The sequence below is a fragment of the Mauremys mutica genome, chromosome 10, assembly GCF_020497125.1.
Source record: "Mauremys mutica isolate MM-2020 ecotype Southern chromosome 10, ASM2049712v1, whole genome shotgun sequence".
Classification (NCBI taxonomy): domain Eukaryota; kingdom Metazoa; phylum Chordata; order Testudines; family Geoemydidae; genus Mauremys; species Mauremys mutica.
In genome coordinates, this window is record NC_059081.1 from 34,460,977 (window position 1) to 34,478,957 (window position 17,981).

The 17,981-nt window shown below is 39.4% G+C and overlaps 1 protein-coding gene across 7 annotated transcripts in view; it reads right to left on the minus strand.

Annotated features, from left to right (window-relative positions):
* GRB14 (growth factor receptor bound protein 14) overlaps positions 1 to 17,981 on the minus strand; it is a 128,768-nt gene that overhangs the window by 53,849 nt on the left and 56,938 nt on the right. The window contains exon 1 of one of the 7 annotated variants that reach the window (XM_045032938.1): positions 11,394 to 11,619. The exons of the other annotated variants lie outside the window; for them this stretch is intronic. Coding sequence (XP_044888873.1) covers positions 11,394 to 11,456 — 63 coding nt within the window. The 5' untranslated portion in view covers positions 11,457 to 11,619. Of the gene's footprint in view, positions 1 to 11,393; positions 11,620 to 17,981 lie in introns of those variants that run through there. 7 annotated transcript variants of the gene reach the window in all.

Genomic DNA, 17,981 nt, shown 5'->3' on the forward strand with positions numbered 1-17,981 from the left:
TGATCCTCTCCCCACCCTTCACATCAAAGCCATCTGAAAATCCGATGCTTGTCCTAGTGGTCATGTCTAGGATCTGTCCATTACAGCTTAAAATCCCATTTAGGCCTTCATGATCTCCTCTTATGATTATTTCTACCACCTTCTCTCTGGTCCAACTGATATACCATGCTCCTCTCCCATTTCCAGTCAACACACACACACACACACACACACACCAAAAACCCATAGCCATTAAGATAATCTGCCTCAAGCATTGTTCTGACCATATCATCACTATCTTTGAACTCTTCCATTCCCCGGGGCTGTCTCCTCCCCCTATCAAATTGAAGTTTCTTGTCTATGTCTTCAAGCCCTTCCATACTTCTGCTCATTCCCTTTTCAAGCCTTTTCTTCAGGGTATGCTCAGATTAGCCTAAACTTATCACTCGCTGGACACTTGAATATGCAATGGAAAATGGAAAAAGTTCATTTACATTTCAGAAACATGTATACAGTTAAATATCTGCAGACCTAGAGAAATTAATAAGCCTAAAAATCACACTAATTTAAAATTCAGTCACAGGTGTCTTTCAGCTAAGATCAGCCTTTCAGCTGCATCTTCTCTTCAAACAGCTATGTCAGGCAAAACAGCCAGGATTTACAGGGGAGACAAGCGTAGCAGTGTGTTCACAACAATCTAAATGCCCAATATTAAAATAAATGCACTTGGAATACATGTCCAAACTCCCAGTTTTTTTAACCACATTTCTCCCCATGCCTTATTATTTGTATGATAGCAGCAGACAGAGGTCACAACTGAGACTGGGGCCCCATTGTGCTAAATGCTATACATACATACATACAGTAGAAGACAGGTCCTGCCCTGAAAAGCTGGCAGTCTAACTTAGTCAGACACCCAAAGAATGGAAGGGGAAACTGAGGCACAGAGCGGTGAAGTGATTTACCAAAGGTTACACATAAAGTTAGTGGTCGAACCAAGAACAGAACCCAGGTCTCCTGATGGCCAAAGCAGTGCCTTACCTATTAGGCTATGCCACCTGACCTCATTTTCATCTTAGTCCCCCTCTGGGTAGAGGAACACAAGCAAACAGTTTCATTTCCCCCAGTTTTATTACAGAGCAGCCCAGGACAACAGACATGGCTGCTCCCCACCATTAGCTGCCTTCCATAGCATTAGGCTAATAAGATCATAAACATTCAAATTGCAGATGTTCAGCTATGTAGGTGGTTTGTGCATTATACCCCTTTCCCCCCACCCTATGTCTGTCTTATGTATTTAGATAAGCTCTTTGAGGCAGGGACAGTCTACTACTCTGTTTGTACAGGGCCTAGCACAATAGGTCCCATTCTTGGTTGGCCCTTAAATGACTCCATAATAAACTATATTAATAGTGGTTTTCATCCTTCATTTAAGGTATGTCTACACTACAGCTGGGAGCATAATTACCAGCTCAGGAAGACAATCACGCACTAGCTCTGCTTGAGCCAGTGCTCAATAAATCAATCAGTCACAATATAGCCAGCGATAGCACAGGCAAGCAGCTCAGGCTAGCCACTTGATACATTTCCCAGACACCCCCCTCAGGGTATATCCTCAGGCAGCTAGCCTGAGCTACCACCTGCACTACCACTGGTTTGCTATCACTTATCTGTCTTTCTGAGCTGGGATGTATGCTCCCAGTTGCAGTGTAGATGTACCCTTAAAGTGCTTGCACTTTTCTGCATGCAGCACAGTGGTCAGTAATAATCACCTGGGCCAAAAATAAAAAACACCAACAATATTTATCCTCATCTCTATTTCAGCCGCAATTCTCATATGGTGTCAAAATTCCTAGTAGCATTAGCTGTATTATCCCATAGAAAGTGCTAGGAAGGTACTTTATCAACCATCCAATAGTGCTATTGAATAGTTTTTATTCTGATTCTTCTCCACGCAAGCCAGCTCCCAATAGACACCTATGGGAAGTTATGGAAAGACTTAGCAGTTATGGAAAAGTTATGGGAAAACTTCACACTCACATAAAACCCCCTCTACATGTGGAGTAGGTTTAGCAGTACTTCAATAACCAGAGCAGTAAGCTGAGCACTTCAATAATCAGACATTACAGTAGCTCTGTAACCAGCATGGATGTGTTATTTGGGCTGCTGTAATACTTCATACTTTTAACAACAAAGAACTAGAAGACAATATTAGATTAGGACAAAAACACACTAATCTCCATTTCATCCTGGTTGGAATTACCTCGTTTCCTGCCTCCAGTCTTAGTGGTCACAGTTTGTGAGCTATTCTTGCTGTAGATTTCTGGGTTGAACTCCCCAGGCCCAGCAGAAGGCAGATCTGAATATAGTTAGTGCCCACAACAAACTCATTCCTTCTGGCAAGATACCAGAGCCTGGATTTTGTGAGCTTCAAGAAGCAGAACAAGACTTCCCTGTTCAGTCAGGCCTTTAGACAAAGTAGTTTCATACTGAAATAAAAAAAGGTGCTCAGATGTTTATGCATCTTTAATTAACTCCATTTTTCCAATCGTCCTTATGGATAGGAAGACAAAATATTCCAAGAAGAAACTACTGCCTCCAGATGTATCCATGTACAGACACCATTGGTATGTCAATTTGAGTGCTTTTATGTAAAGTTCCCAAATTAATGCACTAGCCTTTCACCTCTGGGGACCAGAATGCAAATGGAAAAATGGCTTTCAGCCTAACAGATATATGTTCTCATTACTAACTCTGAATAAGAGTTAGCTTAAGTAGCAATTTTTGCTGAGAAAAGGCCCAAGTATAATGGCGGTTGCAGGCCAGAAGTTAGATACACTACGTGTGTGTGGGGAAACTTTCAAATTGGTTCTTTACACCCATCTTGACTTTAACTAATCTAATCAGACCCTCAGTTCTTAAAACACTACAATTTGTCATTTATAAGTTATCTTACGTAATATTTTTAAAACAATGGGCATGACACAGTTACGGTCATGCTATATATGCACTTGGATTTTATACACAGAATGACTTATGAAACCTTATGAAAGTAGATCCTAGTTAGCATGAAATGTCACAGAATGCTTTTATCATGCCTTAGTCCTCATTCCATGTACATGATAGTGTCTATGTTTACCTACTACCTCAACCAATCCTGTGGATGCATCAGCATTTATTTTTAATGACTAACTAGTTCTCAGACAAATATAAATAAATGCTTTTAATGCAGGTTGATACTTTTAGTCAGATTCATTAAAAAAAGTTTATAGAAGAGTAAAAAGTTACCAAGACTAGAGAGAGAGAGAAAACAATATTAATTCTGACTATTAGAATGATCTTGGGGCCAAAATGTACAGATCTGATTTGAACAATGCTTAGAGATATGCATATTTTCATGCATATTCAATAAATCACCTTTCCGGCTGACTTTTAGGGTTTCCCTTTTGGAGAAAAAGTCAGACCCTTTTAGAATAACATCTGTAGCAAGCAGTCTCCATGTATGGTCTGTAGAAAAGGAATTGCATGAATCATGGAAGTACATTCTAGAGGTAATAAAGCTTGTACTGCATTTTATTCTTATGAGATGTAGTTGAGTGGCAATGGTATGAATAGCATTTGTCTATATTAGGGTACAACAGATATATATTTGGAGTATGTATTCCTTTCAGCTTTTCAAAAAGAAAATGAAGGTGACTAGTGCATCCATCAGAATAGCCAAAGATCAGCTAAGTAATGCAACTAATTTTTCTTCTCATGAAAAAAATGCCATTGCAATATTTTTTATAATTGGAAAACCTTCACTTTTGCACTACTATATTGGATACATATTAGGTCAAATTCTTATGGAATAGATGACCATCAATTGAGAATACTTTGTGAACTAATGCTCAGTTTTCATTTGAAAAGAAGTAGAGCTACTATTTCTAAAATTGTCTGACAATATATTCCTAATAACCATTGAATACCAACATAACATTTCATACTACTTTTTTTCCATTTTTAACATTGTATATAAACCTATTACTCAAAAAATAGGACAAAAATTGTATATTTGTGACATTTTAAAAGCACATTTTTGGAAAAAAGAAAACAGTGAGGAGACTGCTTTTAAAATGTGCATTCATTCTTCTAAGGAAAAATCTACTATTTCAAATAGTATGTAACATAAGAAAAGCCTAAAGACGATGTATATACAGTACATGAGAAAATATTTGTACCTGAGAAAGCAGAATGGGTTTGAAAAGTATAAACAAAGACTAGCTTCCTCATACAGCTGTTATTTATGACAATGTCAGAACATTTTTTTTCAGCTATATTGGCCTACCTAATAGTCATAACCAGATAGTTAAGGGTTAATGTCTCTTTTACCTGTAAAGGGTTAAGAAGATCAGTAAACCTGGCTGACACCTGACCAGAGGACCAATAAGGGGACAAGATACTTTCAAATCTTGGTGGAGGGAAGTCTTTGTTTTGTGTTCTTTGTTTGGGGGTTGTTCATTCTCCGGACGGAGAGGGACCAGATGTCAATCCAGGCTCTCCAAATCTTTCTGAATCAGTCTCATGTTTTAAATCTGTAAGTACCCAGCCAGGAAGGCGTGTTAGTCTTAGGTTTGTTTTCTCAACCTGTAAATGTTTCTTTTGCTGGAAGGATTTTTACCTCTGTTTTCTGTGACTTTGAACCTGAGGCTAGAGGGTTTTTTTTTTCTGGCTATATTAATTTAAGTGCCCTGTAATACATTTTCCATCCTGATTTTACAGAGATAATTTTTACCTTTTCTTTTTCTTTAATTAAAAGCTTTCTTTTTAAGAACCTGATTGATTTTTCTTTGTTTTAAGAGCCAGGAAATTGGGTCTGGACTCACCAGGGATTGGGGGGGGGGGGAAAAAGGAGGAGGGATAGTGAATTCCTCTTTGTTTTTTTGATCCAAGGAGTTGAGATCAGTGTAGCTTCTCAGGGTAACCAAGGGAGGGGAAAGGTAGGGGAATGGTTTATTTCCCCTTGTGTTAAGACCCAAGGGGTTTGTGTCTTGGGTTCCCCAGGGAAGGTTTGGGGGGAATGGAAAGTGTACCAAAACACTATATTTTTGGTTGGTGGCAGCGCTATCAGATCTAAGCTAGGAATTAAGCTTAGAAGGGTACATGCAGGTCCCCACATTTGTACTCTAAAGTTCAGAGTGGGGAGGAAACCTTGACATAATGATTTCAAATTATGATTTGTAAGCAAGGTCTGAATGAGCTCTCCCCTGACAGCTAGTGATGAGCCAAGGGTGGGTGGAAAGGCTTCAGGACCAGACTGTATTTACATGAACACACCTTCTCTGCCTAGATATCTAGCAGCCAGAGTTGTGCTGTCCAACTGATCAATTTTAGCTGGTGTTGGGCTACAAATCACTTTAGTATTGAATTTGGGGGTCATGAAATGTTATACTTATTGTATGAGTAAAGGGCAGCGGAACTGTACGTAGCCTGCCTAAATGAGGGTGTCTCCCTCAGTGATTAATTTGTGCTAGGGCTTGCCAGGGCTGAGTCCCGGCACCCCTAGGCTTGGCAGTTCATAGCAGGGGCAGCTCTAGCAATTTCGCCACCCCAAGCACGGCGGCACGCCGCGGGAGGCGCTCTGCCGGTCGCCGGTCCCGCGGCTCCGGTGGACCTCCTGCAGGCGTGCCCTGCGGATGCTCCACCGAAGCCGCGGGACCAGCAGACCCTCCGCAGGCACGCCTGCGGGAGATCCACCAGAGCCACCTGCCGCCCTCCCGGCGACCGGCAGAGCGCCCCCCACGGCATGCCGCCCCAAGCACGTGCTTGGCATGCTGGGGCCTGGAGCCGCCCCTGGTTCATAGCCCTGGGACCTCTGGGCTTGTCACATCAGTTATGAAAGTAACAAACTTGCTTTAGCCCCAGCACTCCTCTTATTACAAATTAAGCACTGGTCACCCTCAACTGAACTGCACTCCCTACGCATGAAGTTTGGATGGCATATACTAGTGAAGAGGGAGGGAGGGTTGGGCACAGGTGTTTTGCTTGGTGGTGTGGGCTCTGCCTAAAAGTCACAAGCACTATTTGACCTGCCCCTCTCTCCTGTTTAGAGATAAAGCTGATTAGGCTCCATAGAGAGCCTTTTGGTTTGTTAAGTGACCACTAGAGCTGAAATCAGAGATAATCAGGTCTAAGTGCTTAGACCTGCTGCAGGACAGTGTTTCTGGAGACAGCCCAGCCTGCACTAGCAGCGAGGTTCCCCCACTGAGAGCTGGGTGGAACCTTGAGAGACCAACTCGCAGAGGTCACAATGTCAGGTGGCAGCAGAAGGGCCATTGGGGACAGAGCAGTGGAGTGAAGAGTGGCACAATGAACAACAGCGGCCGCAGCATTTATTTGTTGGACTATGTTTTAGTGACTTCACTCCAGAATGCTAAATTTGTGACAGGGAAATGTACATAAATATGTGTTTCCTAATAGGCCAAGATTTTTAAAATGCATTATTTGTCAAGGTATCTCACATCATCGCTATCTCAAGAGGTCATTATCTTCGGGAGATTCTGTACTAAACTTTTTTATTATTATAATTAATTTTTATGTAAGAATGGCCATAATGAGTCAAACCAATGGGTCCATCTACCCCAGTATCCTGTCTTCCAACAGTGGCCAATGCCAGTTGCTTTAGAGGGAATGAACAGAACAGGGAATCATGGAGTGATCCATCCCATCGTCCACTCCCAGCTTCTGGCGAACAGAGGTTAGGGACACTCAGAGCATGGTGTTGAATCCCTGCCCATGCTAGCTAACAGCCATTGATGGACCTATCCTCCAGGAACTTATCCAGTTCTTTTTTGAACCTTGTTATAATTTTGGCCTTCACAACATTCCTATCAAAAAGTTCCACAGTGCATTGTGTGAAGAAATACTTCATTTTGTTAGTTTTAAACTTCCTGCCTATTAAATTTCATTGGGTGACCCCTGGTTCTTGTGCTAAATGATGGGGTAAACAACATTTCCCTATTCATTTTCTCCACATCCAGTCAAAATTTTATAAGCCTCTATCATATCCACTCTTAGTCATCTCTTTTCCAAGCTGAAAAGTCCCAGTCTTTAATTTGTCCTCATATGGAATCTGTTCCACATCCCTAATAATTTTTGTTGCCCTTCTCTGTACCTTTTCCAATTCCAATATATCTTTGGAATACAGTATTCAAGATGTGGGCATATCATCGATTTATAAAGTAAAAGTGGAGGAACTTGGTTTGCCAGACTGATCAGCCAAGCCAATACTGACAACCTACATGAAATGCCTATGGACTGCCTCAACATGCAGAAAGCCTTATAAGCCGGTCACTATCAAAGCCAATTTTAGAAGTACTTAATAAGGCTGTTAATAATGTTGGAGACAACTCAGTTTATGTGAACCAACATGGCTGTTGCATGATACTTTCTATTTAAGCAAGAGATACCACACACTAAAAACTGGAGGCCAATGTTAAGTGCATTGTCATTTGTTGATCCTGAAGTTGTACACTGGTTTCGAACAAGACCAGCAAATGCTCACTATCTTTCTGCAAGAAAGAAAACTGACTGGTTAGAAGCATGCAGTGCAACAGTGAAAGACTCAGTAATTGAAAAAGTAAAGAACTCTCTCACCAAATTCAGAAAATTTGCATACATGGCTGATGAATGCACCGCTGCGAATGGGTGTCAAGTATTAAGTTCTTGCATATGTTATTTTGATAGCTGTGGTAGGCCAGCAGATGCATTCTAGATGTTCAGGTTATAGAAGAGACATCAGCTGCATCCGTGATATCTTAGAGTTAAATGCTTGTAAATTGAACCCCAAAGAGATGGCTGCTTGTGCATTTGATGGAGCTGCAAGCTTCTCTGTAAGACATAGTGGAGTGCAAGCTTTGCTCAGAGAAAAGTGTAATTCTAAACTCTCCTATACACACTGCAGAGGCCATCCACTCCAGTTAGCTCTAGTATGAGCTGCAGAATCTTCAAAAGACATTAACAAAGCCATAAATGTAATGGCTGTGTTATATTCTTTTTTCAGCAAGAGTCCAGAAGGACTAAATATCTTGGAAACAAACAGAAGATACACTGGGACTGAATTTCAAATTAATCCAACCTGGGAAAACCTGCTGGCTTTCTCATGAGTGATTCTTGGCTGTTGTCTTAAAATTACTGCAACCATTATTACTGGCTTTGGAAAGTATCTACTGAGATGGGACAGATCTAAGTAGTGAGGCTGCTGGACTACTTTTGTTACTAAGTTCAGAGAAGACGGTCGCCATTCTCTCTCTGGTAAATCTACTGTTGAAACCACCTGGGTCATTAAACGAGGTCATCCCAGCATCTGCTACAACAATAATAGATCTTTGTCCAGCAATAGAAGCTACCCTTGGATCAGAGATATCCACTGAAAACATACTGGAAGAAACAAACAAAGACTTCAGTCCAGAAGTTGACTAATGAAGGTGCTTATATTGACTCTTTATGGGATGTCAAGCCAGCTGAAAAAGTACACAGACTTGATTCTTACAAATCTACAATAGTGATTTCTGGACTCTACTCAACTTCTACATAGCTTTTACAGATGTCTGTCTTATAAAACACCTACAGTTGAGTGGAGTGAGGCTGCTATGTGACCAGGACAGAAAAGAGAATTTTGAACACAGAGTGGCATATCATACAACAAACAAATGAAGATTTAACTTCAACTTCTTCTTCATCATCACTACTAGTGGTTTGACCCAATCTTTGTGTTATGTTTCCTGGGATTAAAGAAGTAGGAATTCATCTCTTACTACTCCCAGTCACAACAGCTACAGTTGAGCATTCTTTTCCCTCATTGAATAGAATTGTGTGTTCTGAAAGAAGTTGCCTTCTGCATGATCATATCATGAAGGACTGGAAGTAATGGACATACAAGATGACACCAAAGACTTGTGCAAAATTACAGGAAGCCAAGAAGGATGTAGATGTAGTGCTTCATAGTAGGCTTGAGTAGCATTTTTACTATGGCACTATACAGCCCATCTTCACCCTCACAATCTCAACCCTCATCGACCCTCTTCCCCCTCCCCATCCCCCATATATTCAAACACTCCCCCGAATTTCAATTCCTGGGGAAAAACACTGAGGAAAATGGTGCTACAGAATTGGCTAAGTCATCCTTCGGGGGGTGGGTGGGGGAGCGGGGAGAAAAGAGATCCGTACAGAAGGTATGCCACATACACAGACACAAAGAGCACAACCTGTATCAGGAAGTTTAGATTTAGCATTGAATTAGCCCTAATCAAGGACATGTACCTTTGAGTATTCCAGTGTAAAAGTTGTTTGGATCAGATATCCATTGACTATCGGACTCTGGGTGCACATAGTACATTTTGCAGTTTCTCACTGAGCTTATAAAATGTGGAAGGCTGAACTAAGCATGCATGCATAGCTAACTTAGCCGCATGTTGAAAGACTTAGTGAAGTTGTGCGGAGCTTGGGTAAGGGCTGACTGGCACACTTGTCCCATTCACTGTCTATCTGTAAAGTACGTAAGGAACACTTAAACACTTTCCAAGGTTCATGGAAGAATGGGGTCTTTCAGGCATACCTTATAAAGTTTCAGAGGATTGGGCACTGGTGGTATCTAACTACACAGCAAAATATAAACTCCCAAATGTGGAATTAAATTTTTCCTTCCTTAGTGCACACCCAAAATTCTGACAAAAACTTTAAGGCTGCCAGTAAAGTATTCAAAAACCAGGGAACTCCAAAGTTACAGGTACATCTTTACCTATGTCAGTGTGTACAGCACAAGTGTAATGGGTAATATTGTGTATTACTCTGTCTATACTACACAAAGTCCATTAAAACAAATGCCCAATAAACAAAAATAGAGCAATAATGAAAGGTTGTGGCACATGTAGAACACCCAAGTTTACAACTGAATTATCTTGGAAGCTAACTGCCTCATTTCCTAAAATACATGAAAGGATCGTTGAAAATAAAATGCATAATACGAGAGTATTGATTAACTTAACATTCAAATGTTTTAGAAGCCAGAGAAGAAAATTTTCTTCTCTAGCAAGTCAGTTAAGATATATTGGACTATTAGGACAAACAAAATGCCAGGAGACAAGGACACAGACATTTACAACATGCTATTTGCATATCTAAGATGGCGGGGGGATATTATACCCTAGATATAGTATGCAATCATCTAATTAGGACAGTATCATAATGCATATTGCATAAGATAGAAAAATTAAGTTATATGTAAAACCTTAATTGTGGCATTTCCTAAATTTTGAATGCTGAACTGGGTAATCTTACCATTCTCCTAATGTACTTTTTTTGATAGAAAATTTGAGCCAAAACTGTTTTCTGAGTAAGAAGAGCTACAAAAGCTGTATGATCAAATAGTGTACACACCATGGGCCAAACAGGTCATAACAACCATGCACTATGTCTTATTTCTGTAAAGACGGCCTTGAAACCCTCTTAGGACTACAATGATGTTTCACTGAAATTCCATCTTTCATAGCTGTGACAGTGTCTCAAGAGGAACTGAGTAACAAAAGACCCTATTTACCAGAATTTCATTTATTTCAGGGAAATAAAACTATAGCACATGGCAATGAAACCTACCTTTGCAAATCTATTTAAAATCCTGTGGGTTTATTAAAAACCGATAGAGATTCCTGAATTTAATATAAATTAATACCACTGTATTAGAAAAGAAGAACATCTCCCTCACTCAACTTGTTGTTTTTAAGTGTCTATACAGCCAGATGATGTTGACTGGCTAGTTTCTAACTCTGGTTATTATTCGCAAGCTGTAATATCAAAATTGTATGATTTTGTATCAAGTACATTTTTAAAAGTTAAATCCTTATACTAAGAACTGGAACAAAAAAGTTTAAAATAGTTTCTAACTTTTTTTTTTAAACTAAACATTAATGCTTACATTCAACTTTTAAACTGAAACTTGCCAAAAGAGTCAGTAAGAGAGTATAAGAACATAGACGCTGATCCAAACTTCAGTGGGATTTGGATCGAGCCCTTAAAAATCCTATAAAAAGTTATTATTTTAACATTAATAAATGGAATTATATTTAGCTTTTTTGGCCCAACTAAGATATTCTATACATACAATTTTCTCTGTAAGGTATAGTACTATAACAAAAATTATAAGAGAGAAAAAGGTATGTGTGACAAGTAGTCTAATAAGCATTAAATCAACTAGATGAAATAAAGACATTTCACTATTTTCTTAAAATATTATTGGATTTTAAAAAAATCATATCTGCTTATATATGGCTACATTATATGTATTTAAAGCATTGTTTGTTTAAACTGTGCAACCACTTATTCCCCCCACACACACACACACTACAGTGAATGTTACACACTTATTTAAAATGCCCTACCCTTTTTTGAAGAACTATTGGAGTAATCGCTGGCAAAGTTACCCTTCTTGCATACAAGCTCATGTCTGCTCTTCACAGAATTAGACTAACAGCCTCCATTCAGGTCATATATGAAATAAAGTCAGTCCCTGGCAATTTTCCTTGAAGCCTCAGTTCTCAGAACCCAATACCTTAGAGTCAGTGCAAAGAAACAAGTAAGAATGCAATAAATGTCACCCTGCTTATGTGAATCCAACCCTACCCAAAGCCAATTAAGGATGACTCTGGGACAGGACTAACTAGCAACCAACCAATCACAGGGCTTGCAAACTCCTCCTTTGTCCTTGGAAATATGTTCTGATACTTTTGTTTAATGATATTTAAAGAAGCAGATTAACAAGTATTTAAATCACACAGGAGCTTCCTCCGCCTCGACCCCCCCCTCAAAAAACTAGAGCAATTGTATGCCTTCTTTGCTGGTTGGAGAGAAAAAAAATTATGCCTTTTTTGTTTAAGTATTTAATTTATAGACAGAATATCATACTTTTAAATTTTAAAAAGTAGGCATATTTAGATTACATTTAAAATATGCTGTTCTTAAAATGACTTAAATTAAAGCAGATTATGCAGTAGATATGATTAGATCTATGAGATTAAAATATGTTTTAAACACAATCCTCTTTTGATCAAGTATGAAGCATCTAAAATGTCGCTCACACTACATTAACAAGGTAAACAATCTACAACAGTTCATGTCAAAAGTTCAAAACATTTCAAATAATGATGTGTAAGATATACAGCTATTGCGGTCTTTAAAAAAAAACACTGAGTAAATTATTTAGTGCATGTCTGAGTACTGTACATATCCTTGAAATGTTCAGAGCTGACTTGGCAAATACTATAATAATCCATGCCAAAACCACCTTATCCTTGTGATGGGGGGGAGGGTGGGAAGAGGGAGAATAATTGGAAGATGATGGCAGCCATTTATGCTCAGAATGTGTTGAGGAAGGAAAAACTGATTACAAGCCACATTAGTCAGTGATTTTAAAGAATTAAATGCTGATGCGTTAAAGAGAAACAATACCATCATCTATAATTAACAAAAATATAATCATAGCTAACATGCCACTGGTACTGATAGGACATAATTAGAGCTCATAAATTCAGTGTGCCCATTCATGATTTTAAAGTTAGATATGTGCTTGATGACCTTGGTAAGCCTTGTTGGCTTCAGGGCCTCCCGCACATTCTTAAGTACTCTGCAGAATGAGGTCCTGAATCAGAGCCTTAATGCTCTTTGGCACAGAGCAACATGCAGATTAAATATTATATATATAACAATTTCACCTGTAGTATGTTGATGCTGTTACCCACAGCTGTTAAAGAATGACAAAATATTGTCAGATAATAAGAAGTACAGGCAAACATTTTCCTGCAGTTTCAAAATCTATTGGCCTTGATTATGACAGGCGGGGCGGGGCAGGGATGAATAGCTGCTGTAAACTGATGCAAAGTCATAAAAGGATCTAGATTGGAGGCTGGAATTTGATCCTTGTCTAGTTAACTTTAATCATATAGTTTTAATAAGTCATAAAACCAATTAAAATGTGGCAAAAATCTTTTTGTTAGCTCAGTAAAAGATGCTCAGTTTTCACTTTGGTTCATTTCACAGTCAGGCTACGAAAAACCAAAATCATGGTAACTATGTAATCTCCCAAATATTAGACATGGTACTAATTTACTTTATACTATGCTTATCTCGAGGTTTGGGTAAAGAATTCATTATACCTATGTGTTGGAAATTTCTAGGATATAGTTACTTTTGAAGGTCAAATTTTAATCTCCTTTCTATAGCATCTGGAAAGAGCATCTCGTCCTACCACCATTCTCAGATTGGCTACTATAAATGTCAAAATGTTTGATTATATATTTTTTCACCATTTATCCCATAATGTGAGTTTAACAAGTTTGCAGTCAAACTTGAGACACAAACATTGGTGTTAGGCCCTAATTCTGCAAACATTTTACTCTCAGGAATACAGTTACACATGCACAAGTTGGCAGCATTGGGGCTTTAAGATCCCATGATGATTTTTTTTTAAAAATTTCTACAAAAAAAGTGAGATTTAAAAAAACACCCCAATAATAGTAATCCCAATATATTGCATCAACCACTTTATTGCAAAGGGAATAAAAATAACCAAAATCAGTTTAATCTTACCCTCAGATTTTGAAGTTCCTTGTTGGCTGCCAAGAATTTCAATGCTTTTCTTTGAATGAATAATATTTTCCTATTTGTCTACAAGGTGAAGCAGAGGATTATTTTCCCCAGAGAGACTGTGTGTGTTTGTTCTGCTCCAGTTTTTTAATTATATCCATATCAAATCAGCACTGTTTTGAAAATACAACTTTTAAATTGGCATACAGATAAAGCCAGAAGAGACCATTAAACTGCCTGTATATCATGGGCCATTAGTTTTCACCTATATTAAATCCAAAATATTTTAGTGACACCAAAGCATTTTGGTCCTTGGGAGACTAAACTGTGTGACACAGGCAGAAAACAGCAGAGACTAAGGTGCCACTAATGCCTGAGGTTCCTGCAGTGGCAGAGAATTGATTAGGTAACATATGTCCAGATGATCCCAGCAGCCAAACCATGCTCCATTTTGGAGGGGAGAGTGAGAAACCCCCATGGTTCCAGCCAATCTGACCTGGGGGGAAATTCCTTCCTGATACCAAATACGGCAGTTAGTATGACCCTGAATATGTGAGCTATCTCAAGGGAAATTAGTTTAGGCTATTTTCAATTACAAGCTGTGTGCATGAAAAATAAATAAAAGAAAAAAAATTCTCAGGCAAAAAAAATATTTCAATAAGATGGTGGAATAGGCCTGACAGTGGTTTTCCTGGAAAGGAAAAGGAAACTAGCATTTGTCTAGGCCTTGTTTGGCAGTCTCCCTGTGTCTCTGGCAGCATGCAAGTGCCAATTTCCACCTCCCCCATGCCATTAACTATTTACCTTTAGCTATTTCATCTAGAAAGAAGATTCTCTTGACCACTGCACAGCATTGGCCCACTCCTTCTGGTACCCCATCTCCAGCTGTGGCCAATCTCTGATGTTTCAGAGGAAGGCAAAAAAAATCCAGACTACAGCTGGACAAATGTGCATTCAGAAAAAATAAAATCCTTCCTGACTCTTACAAGTGACCATCTGAAGCCCTGAAGCATGAGATTTGATTATAGTCATTGTCTTATAGTGCAGAGCTGCAAGTGTTAGGAACATACTGAAAGCAATTCAGGTAATCCCATTCTTACTGTGCCTCCTAAAGGAAAGGGATGAACAGGTGAACTTTCAACTGCCAGCTCTGCAAAGTTAAGTTGATGAATGAGATAAGCAGACCTCAGCTTCAGAAAGAGATTTTTCAGGCTAATATCTTTAGTACATGTATTCAACTCCTTTGCCTTCTGTAGGTTGAAGTTATTACTGATCTAGCTCTAGAGCAGCAGCTTAGTAAACATCCATGTTGATGATGCACAAGAAATAGAATCCAGCCCACTCTGTGCTTGTACCACTTTGAACTGTTTTCATCACTAAAACAGCAGATATTACGCTGAATACATACAGGGAGCAGATCAGCTGAGTAAAAAGGTGGCAGTTTTTCCATAGTACTTTTGAGAGTAACTACACTTAAATGTATGTTACATTGGATAATAAATTCTAGAGAAGCAAGTACATTTGTTGCCACATTTTTTTCTTCAAATAAGAGTACTTAACTGAAGGGGGGGCATATCTAAAACCTGTCCAAAGCTCATGAAAATCAGTAGCTACAATCAAGTGTTTTTTCAATAGCACATGAAGTAGGGATACACTTCTAGTGATGGAAGGCTGGTCTTATGAAGGCTCTGGCCCAGGAATAATGAGAGCTAAGTTCTGTTGCTGCCTCCTCTACAAATACAGCATGTGAACTTGGACAAGTCACAATCTTTGTGCCTCAGTTTCTACATTTTTAGAATAATGATAATACCATTGAGAAGCTAAATTCATTAGTGTTTGTAAAGAGCTTTGAGACCCTTACATGGAAGATGCTACAGAACTATTATTTTAACCTAATACATTAGTATTAGATGACCATAAAAGACCAACATATAGTCAGAGAAGTCTGTTAGTCATACCATCTGCATTTCTTTACCAGAGCCACTAAATGGGTCAGACAGTCATCATCCTTCTGGGTTTCTGTCTCTTTACCAGAAGAATAAGAGTTATACTATCAAGGTTACTGAGGAAACATGTTATATGGTAGAGTTGCGTTTTTCTGAAAAAGTATTCTCTTTATAAGTGAAACTGAAGCACACAAGACAAAAAAATTCAGACTTTAAAGTCATTTGGCTTCCTCGCATAAAATGGAATGAGGTCCTATTTCCAAACTGAACATGAAATGTGATTTCAGATATGCCTGAAGTAGGGCTGGAGTAAATATTTATTAATTCCCACATAGAGACAGCTGCATTAAACTGTTACCCTATAAAACAACATTCACAGTATATATATACACACAAATATTTAAACTTGAATTCTAGATACCTAGGAAGTTTACAATTAAGGTTGAATAATCATTGTTAACTATGTACCTCTATTCCTCCACATTGATCTTCCACCTACTTAACTTGCACTTCTTAAAACTAGCATGGTACAGTATAGAATTCCAACAGCACACTCTTCAGTTGTAGGAGGATACCACCACATCGACCTCTCCAGCCTATATTGTGTACAAGCCATGTATAACATCACCCATTTCAGGGCAAGTTTAAGAGCACAGCATGATAGCCTTGAGATTCTGAGTCCTGTGCTGAAAACTGAACCCAGATTAGTCAATTGGTGGTGCTCAGTTGACAGCCAGCTGCTGGTGCAGCAACCAGGATCAAGAGGAGGCAAAGAAACAAGTATACCGTGTACATTTTGAAACCCCTCTACTTCTTCCCTCAGGTGGGACGTGAGCAGGATTCATCACCAAATTTGGTCAGCTGGTTGTATCATTAACTTCCCCAGCTTGTGCCAGATACCCACAGGAATTGAGACATAGCCACTGATCCATGCCCCCTGCCCCATCCCCTGGCATCATGTTATCATGACAGACCCAGTAAATAGCTAATGGAGTAGGGGAGATAGAAATTGGCACTTGCATGCTGCCAGAGACACAGAGACTGACAAATAAGGCCTAGACACATGCTGGTTCACTTTTCTATTCCAAGAACAGTTGCTCTCAGATGACCTTACAAGCTCTGTAGGCTGTGCTAAGGGACAAACTTCTGTCTAGTTTCAATATTTATTTCCTCAATAGGAGTAAGTAGTAACATGCATGGAACTTGACAGAAGGAGCACAGGCTGCAAGAGAGAAGAGTTTGGAGGAGATACCAAAACAGCCTCTCTACATGCATGTGGATGGAATGCTACATGCAGATGCAGCACCACTGTGAATAGTTCTCTTAATAAAGAGTCAGTTTAGTTTTAGAAACATGGAGTCCTGTCACATAATTACCTAGCAGAGGGTACATGAAACAGAGTGTAGATATGAATATCATCCTGAGTAGAATCATATTCAAGGCCTCAGAAGCTAAGCAAGATTAACTTTCACCAGCAATAATTACCAGGAGCCACACATTTTAGGCCTCACTTAGTCATATGTTCCACTAGCATGCAGTTCACCGTGGTTTAAAAAACCACTGACATGGAACTCACACAGCTTATAACCTCTGGCAAAGCTCAGGGTTTAAATAAGTATGTAAGGTTAACACTACACAAAATCCAGGACTCCTGGCTATATTCATTTTGTTTTCAGACATGCAGATATGAAGGAACAGCTACTTCCCTGCTCCATCCTGCAGGCAGGGCAGGGCACGTGCCCCCTTCTTCTCAGCCCTCAGAGCACCAGCAATAGATTTCACTCCCAGCCTCGCTCAAAAGGCCTTCCCCCGCCCAAGACAGAAATAGTGAGAAGTGGTTCTGGGACTTGGGTAAAATGCTGCCAGTTTCTTTAGGTGTAGGTTAGAGGTAGGCAGGAACTGGTTTTCCTATCCTGCAAAGATTTTTAAGATTTCAGAAATTTTTCCCATTACACATTAGGATGAATCTGAGACCTTTCAAAAAATATTGCAAAAAGAGACAGACCAACCCACCCCACAATAGCCTGGTGTTAGTGCACTCACCTTGGAGGCGAGAGAGACAGCTTCAAATCTCTGCTCTGCCCAATTTGGAACAAGGATTTGAACCCCGGTCTCACACATCCCAGGTGAGCACCATAACCACCAGGCTATTGTTGGTCACAAGAGGTTCTTGTGGTTGTTTTTTTTTCTCTCTCTCTCCCCCCCGCAGAACATCCGTCATGGACCTGAGAAAAATTTCCTGATTAAAGTTGTGTTAAAACCAAATCATTCCCACAAAAAGTTTAGTTTTCCATCAAAAAAGGTTTAATTGAAAAATTCCCAATCAGTTCTAGTGTTGGGGCTGGAGGAGCTCTGTAAGCAGACACAAGGGACCCGAGATGGGCTTGTTGACTATATACATGTTAGATGGCTATAAAAGAGTCTATTACTGTTTGTTTTCTT